Source organism: Pangasianodon hypophthalmus, chromosome 14 (assembly GCF_027358585.1).
Source record: "Pangasianodon hypophthalmus isolate fPanHyp1 chromosome 14, fPanHyp1.pri, whole genome shotgun sequence".
In the NCBI taxonomy this organism is placed as follows: domain Eukaryota; kingdom Metazoa; phylum Chordata; class Actinopteri; order Siluriformes; family Pangasiidae; genus Pangasianodon; species Pangasianodon hypophthalmus.
The window spans coordinates 25,759,045-25,769,044 of NC_069723.1; the positions used below are offsets into that span (position 1 = coordinate 25,759,045).

The window sequence follows — 10,000 nt, forward strand, 5'->3', positions numbered from 1 at the left end:
CATCCATCCATCTATCTATCTATCTATCTATCTATCCACTCATCCTCCACATCTATCCATCCATCCATCTATCCATCCATCCATCCATCCACTCATCCTCCACATCTATCCATCCATCCATCTATCCATCCACTCATCCTCCACATCTATCCGTCCATCCATCCATCTATCTATCTATCTATCTATCTATCTATCTATCCATCCATCCATCCATCCACTCATCCTCCACATCTATCCGTCCATCCATCTATCTATCTATCTATCTATCTATCCATCCATCCACTCATCCTCCACATCTATCCATCCATCCATCTATCCATCCACTCATCCACTCATCCTCCACATCCATCCATCCATCTATCTATCTATCTATCCATCCATCCATCCACTCATCCTCCACATCTATCCATCCATCCATCTATCTATCTATCTATCTATCTATCTATCTATCCACTCATCCTCCACATCTATCCATCCATCCATCTATCCATCCATCCATCCATCCACTCATCCTCCACATCTATCCATCCATCCATCTATCCATCCACTCATCCTCCACATCTATCCGTCCATCCATCCATCTATCTATCTATCTATCTATCTATCTATCTATCTATCTATCTATCCATCCATCCATCCACTCATCCTCCACATCTATCCGTCCATCCATCTATCTATCTATCTATCTATCTATCTATCTATCCATCCATCCACTCATCCTCCACATCTATCCATCCATCCATCTATCCATCCACTCATCCACTCATCCTCCACATCCATCCATCCATCTATCTATCTATCTATCCATCCATCCATCCACTCGTCCTCCACATCTATCCATCCATCCATCTATCTATCTATCTATAAAACAGAAAGTTCCAATAAACACACAAAATGGAATAAAGAATAGAATAAACTTGTACTTTTTATATTTAACACCTCTCTATATACTTTTAAAAAGTAAGATTGAAAGACATGCCTAAAAAGAATGATATTATATTATAAAATATTATACTTTTATAATAAAGTTTCACAAACTCACAGAGCTCTTCACTACCTCTAAACAACAACACAAGTATGGAAGTAAATAAATAATGATTTAATACTCAAAGGGTTACGATGTGCCTCACAGTTCATCTTAGCTTGTAAATAAAGATACATTTCTACATGTATTAGTAGATATAGGCCTATAAAATATATAAAAAAATAAATGTTAGGTTATGAAATTACAGTGTGTGTGATTTACTTCTATCTTACAATGAGAGAAATTTAAATAAATAAATAAATAAAGAATGCTTCTGTTTCAGTCTGTGTGTTCTGCTCTTATATTTGGACGCATATTTCTATTGATTTAATAAAATTAAAATGCACATTGTGTTAGTTCTTTACGTCCATGGTTCTCAAAGCAGCAGTGCGTACAGTGATTATTCTCCCTCTAAACAATAACAGTGATCATTTTAATAAAAACTGGTTCTCTGGTAGAAAGTTTTTTGGCAAGTTTTTTGTTTTGCAAGTTTTTGCACATTACATTATGCTGCTACAATATTTATTATGCTGTACATAGGCTGCTACTCTTATGTTTACACTATTTCAGCTACTTATATTGTACTCTGTGCGCTACTGTCACTAGATTCACTTTCTAACAGAACTGTGTGCTGGTCGGCGCTGCACTGGGACTCACTGCGTCCATTACTGTGTCTATCCCAGTAGTCACTGTACTGTCTTGTGCTGTCTGTTTGCACTTGTGCACTTTATGTATAAATTTATGTAGTTCCTTGTAGTTCTGTGTTTGTCTTGTGTAGCACCTTGGTCCTGGAGAACGTTGTTTCGTTTCACTGTGTACTAACTGGCTGTATACGGTTGAAATGACAATAAACTCCACTTGACTTGACTTGAAGCTCAGAATTTTTTAAACCATTCTGTGTCCAATAGATAAGATAAGATAAGATAAAGAGATAAAATAAACTTTATTGATCCCACAGTGGGGAAATTCACTTATCACAGCAGCTCACAGACAGTTAAAGTGCAGGTATTAAAGACTAACGATAGGAAGAAAGAAAAGTTAAATATGAGACAATAAAAAATAAATAAATAAAATTAAATAAATAAAGAAATAAATATAATAGGCAAAATATTATTAAATATTATTATATAAAATATTATTGTACACAATTAAATGATATTTCTATATTTTTTTTAAAAAAAAATTATGTGTCTGTAAAAGAGATGTGTTGTGTTTCTACAGTTAAAAGGTTAAAAATAGTGATAATAAAGTTTGAGATCCAGTGCTTAGTCTGGATGTCGTGTGGACCAATCACAGCGCGCCGTTTCATCCGGGCATTCTGCCAGAACAAAGCCTGACTCACACTTCAGATGTTTATATATATACATAGTTTTAATGCTTTTCTTATGTTATAGTTTTAATGCTTTTTTTATGTTATAGTTTTAATGCTTTTCTTATGTAATGTTATCTTTGATGCGTTAGAAGTTAGCAACCACACTGTGTTTATGAGATGTGTAGTTTAAAAACAAGTAGATTTAAAACGATAAATATTATTAATCTCAAAACAATATGTTTAAAGATCACTAGAACGATACATAATGTTTGAAGAGCAAAAAAAGAAAAACACAAATAGAGTTAAATTCTAAAAGTTTTGTTTTGTGAGGTTGTACTGAATTTCTTGAAGTGTAAATAAACGGGACAGGAATCTACTTCCGGCGTCGCTGTGACGTAATGACGTCGGGGCGGAGCGCACTTTGGACCCGGAAGTGAGTTTAACTTGACAGATTATAGCTGTTGATGCAGAAGAGAGAGAGAGAGAGAGAGAGAGAGAAGAGTAATGAAGTGAAAACACAGAGTGTAATACACTCCTGACAGCTCGGTGTTGACTTCGCGACAGAGTTATGCTAGCAAGACTTAGCTAAAAGCTAATAATAAATAGTAGAGTAGAAGTAGCGCGATGTCTCCGGGCGATGATCCTCACCTCCTCCTGGGGAGAATCCGCTTCCTGAACCGGTGTAGTGAGTGTTTCAGGAGAAGCGAGCCGCTACCGGAGAGCCTGTGCTTCGTGCCGAAGGAGGTGTGCTATAAGATCTGTAGAGACTCTTCATCCAGCTCGGTCTCCTCCTCTTCCTCAGCCTCCACATCAGCCGCTGTAACAGGGGGGATTGTGTTAATCCCGGCGTGGGAAAGTCCACATCAGGCTCCGAACAAGAAATCCTGCAAGTTTACCATCGAGCCGAAGAAAGGGACCTGTATCAGGACCTCAGGGGAGGAGTACTACAACAGCCATGGCCTGTGGGTCAAAATAACCAAGGTACATTTACCACTTAACATTTACCATTTACCATCAACCCACAACAACGTGCTCATGACTCACTAAAGAGCCGGTTTCACTCCAGCAGCACGCTAATGTATCGGGTTATTAACGGGATTAAACGGTATCACAGCTCACATGTGGATACATGCTATCATATAGGACTTTCTACTTCCTGGTTCGTGACGTCACTGCGCTGGAGGTTTTCTTACTGGTCAATACTGGAGTGATAATCAATCAATCAATCAATCAGTCAGAGTAAACTGTTACTGTGATCACCACAACGTGTTTTATTCCTCTTACACCACAGCAATTTGCTACGATTACAAAGATTTATTTATTAAAAAAATGATACATCATATTTTTTTTTACCAGTTTATATTTACATTTATAGTGAGTTCCTGTTGTCGCTTACGTTATAGCAGCTATAAACACTCGTTCCCTCACCTGCCTCTCTTTATTCTCTCTCTTTATTCTCTCTCTTCAACTTAATAAGAGAAAAAAACGCAGCTTGTTCCGCATGTTAGTGAGAAACCGCAAAGAAGAAGCGTAAACTCCTCTGTCCTGGAGACGTCAGAAAACTTAAAGTTACAGCTTCACCTCTGACACTGGAGACTCCTTCCATCCATGTTACATAAACGTCTCCTTATGTAGTCTGAGTTTATGTGTAGCGTCCTATAAAACGCTGTATTGTTGCTATAGAAACAATAACGTATGAGAGCGAGTGCATTAATATAAACCTGCGCTACTGTCAGAGCTGCTGTTATAGAAAACTAATCAACACCTTCTGACCAATCAGAGCGCAGGATTCAGCACAGTTCATTGTGTTGTTATGCTTTAACACACACATTAAGCTCAAATCAAATCAGGCTTTAATCAGTCCTGGTATTTTACCCAGTTATATTTTGTATAAGTGCATATTTCAGTATTTTTGTGTATTGTGATAATAAGATTGTAAATTAGCGTTAGCAGAAATATTGTGTCGTATCACCTGCAGTGAAATACCTGAAGACGGTTTCCCAATATACAGCATGCGTCATGATATTTAGGGTTTTTTAAACAACAGAACAGTGTGGCTGTATTCTGAAGTTTATTTTTTATTCAGTATTTACACAAAATAATGTATTTAACAAGAACAAAGCTAGGAAAATTAAACAAACTGGACAAATTTCGATTTGTCAAATCAGTTATGAAATACACCTGAGTACAGATGATGATGATAACAGTATGTATAAAAGCGTATAATGGTGTTAATATATCGTAATATATCAGTGTTTTATTGCCCTATTGCCCAGAGTGGTTGTAACACATGATTACAACATTGTGAAAAGGTTGTAGAGTTCAACCAAGACAACAGTAAAGCACACGGTGAAGGGATTTCGGCTGATGTAGTGCTCGTGTGTCGCTCTGTGTGCCACGCCTTTACTCTCTTCATTCGACTGCGTTTCATCTCCAGCTCTCAAACAAACCACAGTTAAAGCAGAGCGAATCTCAAATGTGCTTTAATGTGCTGAATAATGAGCTGCATTTAGAGCTGTTTGACTATGTGTGTGTGTGTGTGTGTGTGTGTGTGTGTGTGTGTGTGTGTGTTTAGGAGCAGATGGAACAGTACCGCAGTGGTGTGGATTTGGAAGAGGGCTGGATTTTGGCGTGTAAACACACAGAAGGAGGAACCCGACTGGTTCCTGTTGAACATCCCGACTCAGTGAGCAGGCAGCAGCAGCTGTTCGGCTTCGACCACAAACCCTGTAACAGGTCTGTGTGTGTGTGTGTGTGTGTGTGTGTGTGTGTTTATCATGTACTTACATACCTCACTGTTACTATTACAACGGTTACTGTTACAGTTATTGTTACTGTTACTGTCACTGTCACTGTCACTGTTACAGTTATTGTTATTGTTATTGTTATTGTTATTGTTACTGTTACTTTTACTGTTATTGTTATGGTTATATTTATTGTTACTGTTACAGTTATTGTTACTGTTACTGTCACTGTCACTGTCACTGTTACAGTTATTGTTATTGTTATTGTTATTGTTATTGTTACTGTTACTTTTACTGTTATTGTTATGGTTATATTTATTGTTACTGTTACAGTTATTGCTACTGTTATCGTTACTGTTACAGTTATTGTTATGGTTATCTTTACTGTTAAGGTTACATTTATTGTTACTGTTACGGTCACTGTTACAGTTATTGTTACTATTATATTTATTGTTACTGTTATTGTTACTGTTGCAGTTATCGTTACGGTCACTGTTACAGTTATTGTTATTGTTACAGTTAGTTATTGTTACGGTTATCGTTACTGTTAAGGTTACAGTTATTGTTACTGTTATATTTATTGTTACTGTTATGGTTATGGTTACTGTTATTGTGTGTGTGTGTGTGTGTGTGTGTGTGTTTATTTAGGATAACTGATGTTTAATGTGTTGTCAGGTGGGAGGAGGTGGTGGATGCGGAAAACTGTTTCCACCTCGGCGCTCGACCCAAAATCGCAGAGAGAGACGAAGCTGCAGTGCAGAAACTCAGGTGAGTTCAGACCAGGTGATAAAGGTGATACGTCTGTTTGTGCAGGTGTTAATGTGTGTGTGCATTTGAGTTAATGTGTATGTGTGTGTGTGTGTGTGCATTTGAGTTAATGTGTGTGTGTGTGTGTGTACAGGTACATTCCTCCCACCTGGACATTTGAGTATGATGAGGATCTGGTTCATTATTTTTATGATCATGTTGGGAAAGAGGATGAGAACCTGGGCAGCGTGAAACAGTGTGTGAACAACATCGATGTCTCCTCCTGCTCGGTACACACACACACACACACACAACACACCTTAAAACACATTACACATACACCAGACAGGCACATTAACACACACAGGCACATACACCGCTGTGTGACCTCACGCTACGTCACATTACGTTACGCTGCTTTACGGTTCATTTTGCTACGTTATATTACGTTACACTATTTTACATTCTTACACCATGTTACATTACATTATATTATATTACAGAAATATCACGCAAGCAAGTGTGCAGTTATACTGAATATCGGCGCAGCTGTGATTCGGCGTAGGCACGAGCCCACAGGCCAGGACTGGAGCTAATCCGGACTGGAGCTGTCTGTGGCGAAGGCATGACGAGCGGCGTGACACACACAGTGAAACGTCTCTGTGCGGTTATAGGAAATAGAAGCACTCTTGGAACGCTGCTCGACCAATCAGATTCGTGGAACGGAACTAACTGTTGTGTAAATGTGATGTTACGTTATGTATAAGTTATATTATGTAACATTACATTGCATTGCAGGATGTTATGTTACGTTACATTACATTGTTACGTTACATTACGTAGCGTGATGTTACGTGATATTACGCTACGTTAAGCTGTGATAGTTACATCGCATTGTGTTACGTTACGTTACCGTGTTATTCCTCCTCCACTAGGTGCTGAGTAGCTTCTCGTCCGAGTTTCTGGAGAACGAGCTGTTTGTAGGATTTATACGGAATTATGATTATAACCAGCAGATGAACCGATTAGATTTTGGAATTGATCAAGGTCACAGCAAGGTCAAATATCCGCGTATGTTACGCTACATTACGCCACGCTGCGTTGTGTTAGGTTACGAGTGTGTGTGTGTAGAGTGTGAGAGAGTTAGCGCGTGTGTTTTTGTGAAGAAGGACCCGAGTGGAGGCGCTGCGTGTCTGACTGACGGAGACACGGAGACGTACTGGGAGAGCGACGGCATGCAGGGACAGCACTGGATACGCTTACACATGAAGAGAGGAACCGTGGTCAGGTACACACACACACACACACACACACACACACACACACACACACAATTAAACAATTTAATGCAGCGTCCAACTCGAGTGTGTCATTCTGTGTTTCTGACCTGGGAGGAAGACAGTGTTAATTACTGAACACAACCAGGAGAGTTAATAACTACAGCTTTAAGGACATAAAGGCTAACTAACACCGTGTTAATACTGACTAACGCCGTGTTAATACTAACTAACACCGTGTTAATACTAACTAACACCGTGTTAATACTAACTAACACCATGTTAATACTAACTAACACCGTGTTAATACTAACTAACACCATGTTAATACTAACTAACGCAGTGTTAATACTAACTAACACCGTGTTAATACTAACTAACACCGTGTTAATACTAACTAACACCATGTTAATACTAACTAACACCGTGTTAATACTAACTAACACCATGTTAATACTAACTAACACCGTGTTAATACTAACTAACACCGTGTTAATACTGACTAACGCCGTGTTAATACTAACTAACACCGTGTTAATACTAACTAACACCGTGTTAATACTAACTAACACCATGTTAATACTAACTAACACCGTGTTAATACTAACTAACACCATGTTAATACTAACTAACGCAGTGTTAATACTAACTAACACCATGTTAATACTAACTAACACCGTGTTAATACTAACTAACACCGTGTTAATACTAACTAACACCGTGTTAATACTAACTAACACCGTGTTAATACTGACTAACACCATGTTAATACTAACTAACACTGTATTAATACTAACACTGTGTTAATACTAACTAACACTGTGTTAATACTAACTAACACTGTGTTAATACTAACTAACACCGTGTTAATACTAACTAACGCAGTGTTAATACTAACTAACACCGTGTTAATACTGACTAACACCATGTTAATACTAACTAACACTGTATTAATACTAACACTGTATTAATACTAACTAACACCGTGTTAATACTAACTAACACTGTATTAATACTAACACTGTGTTAATACTAACTAACACCGGGTTAATACTAACTAACGCAGTGTTAATACTAACTAACGCCGTGTTAATACTAACTAGCACTGTGTTAATACTAACTAACACCTACAGTAATTTAATTATTATTAGCAGCACTTGTAGAACTGTTTTATTCCGAATGATCAGCTTTCTGCGTTTCGTGGTTGAAGTGCTCTTTCATCTTGTTCGATTTATTCATACTTTTTGTCGTTATTTTCAGCAAGTTGTTGTTGAGAGTGGATTCGACGGATGACACCTACATGCCCAAACGCGTGACTGTGTACGGAGGAGAAGGAGACAATCTGAAGAAATACAGCGACATCACCATCGAAGAGTGAGTTCCTCTCAGCATCAGCTCACGTTTCTGATAAGATCAAAAGAAACAAAAGGCACAGAATTACAGCATTCTGTCTGTCTACATTACTGCTACTACTACTACTAATAATAATAATAATAATAATAATAATCGTTTATCAGCGCTTTGTAACAGTCAGAGGTAAAGCTGGAACTGTAAGTTTTCCGACGTCTTCAGGACAGAGGAGTTTACGCTTCTTTGCGTTTCTCAGTAACATGCGGAACAAGCTGCGATTATTTTTGTCTTATTATCTTCAATAAGAGTTAATAAGCGTTCAATAACATGAAGAGAGAGAATAAAGAGAGGCTGGTGAGGGAACGACTGTTTATAGCTGCTATAACGTAAGTGACAACAGGAACTAACTCAACACAGCACTGAATGTAACTATAAACGGATAAAAAGTATAACGAGTCTTTCATTAACAAGTAAAAAAATATTATAATTGTATTTTAGGAATAAAACACTTGGGGACGTGCTGTTGTGGGAAAATAATAACTTCAGGGTGGTAACAGTAACTCTGCTTCATCACACTACCTCGGTATTGATTATATTCCTATAACCGCATGACACACGCAGTGTTTATCACCTTCTCAAACACGTGGAAACTGAAAAGAGGAAATAAAGGTGTTGTGTGTCTGTCCCAGGTGCTGAGGTAACGCTGTGTTCACGCTGTCACGGACGCGCTGCTCGCTGCTCGCTGCTCGCTAACCACAGAACGCGTGTATAAGAATCCACAGGTGTGTTTGTGTATAAATCCACCTGTGGAGAGCGTCAGCGTTCGCCGTGTCAGAATGAGCGAGTGTTATTTATAAAACAGGTTTATTTACAGGGAAAACATCGCAGGACCTGCAGCAGCACAGCGAGGCTGAACAGCCTGGAACACACACGCTGAACTCAAAACATGGATAATATTTTGCTTCTCATTTGCATTAACGTTTAACTCCACTCATCCTTTTTCTCTTGACATCACTTCCTGTTGCTGTAAATCACAGACTCATTCAGAATGAATGATTTCAGGAAGAGTCTCAGCTATACAATAAGTTATAGCATGAATAAAAGAATTTTTATAAAGTTTAAACCTGCAGCTTTCAGCCACAGATAGAAGATTAGTGTTAATGGTTTTAGCAGGTGTGTTATTTTAAATATTAAAAAAACCCTCGTTCTGATTGTTCTTTATTCAGAAACACTCCGGAGTCTCAGACCTGGTTTATACTCGACATACTTTATTGACATTGTTCACAAAAGCAACAACCACTAGATGGCGTCAGAGCGGAAACATCCCTGTCCATCAGGTTTCCATGACGATCTGTCATACAGTGGATATAAAAAGTCGACACACCCCTGTTAAAATAGCAGGTTTTTGCGATTAAGGAAAGAAGCCAAGATAAATCATTGATAATAAATCACAGGTGTAGGATAATTACTTTCGAACAATTTTGGTTAATTCTTATGACTATCTCATGCCCTGTTATAAAAGGGGTGTGTATACTTATGCAACCAG

The 10,000-nt window shown here is 38.2% G+C and overlaps 1 protein-coding gene across 2 annotated transcripts in view; it reads left to right on the plus strand.

Annotated features, from left to right (window-relative positions):
- Positions 1-2,743: 2,743 nt before the first annotated feature.
- The window catches only part of hectd3 (HECT domain containing 3), a 19,001-nt gene continuing 11,744 nt past the window's right edge, over positions 2,744-10,000 (plus strand). The window contains exons 1-6 of one of the 2 annotated variants that reach the window (XM_053239708.1): positions 2,744-3,317; positions 4,912-5,072; positions 5,756-5,848; positions 5,982-6,117; positions 6,994-7,115; positions 8,365-8,478. In XM_053239708.1, coding sequence (XP_053095683.1) covers positions 2,961-3,317; positions 4,912-5,072; positions 5,756-5,848; positions 5,982-6,117; positions 6,994-7,115; positions 8,365-8,478 — 983 coding nt within the window. In that variant the 5' untranslated portion in view covers positions 2,744-2,960. The remainder of the gene's footprint in view (positions 3,318-4,911; positions 5,073-5,755; positions 5,849-5,981; positions 6,118-6,993; positions 7,116-8,364; positions 8,479-10,000) is intronic. The other variant, XM_053239709.1, reaches the window with a different exon arrangement.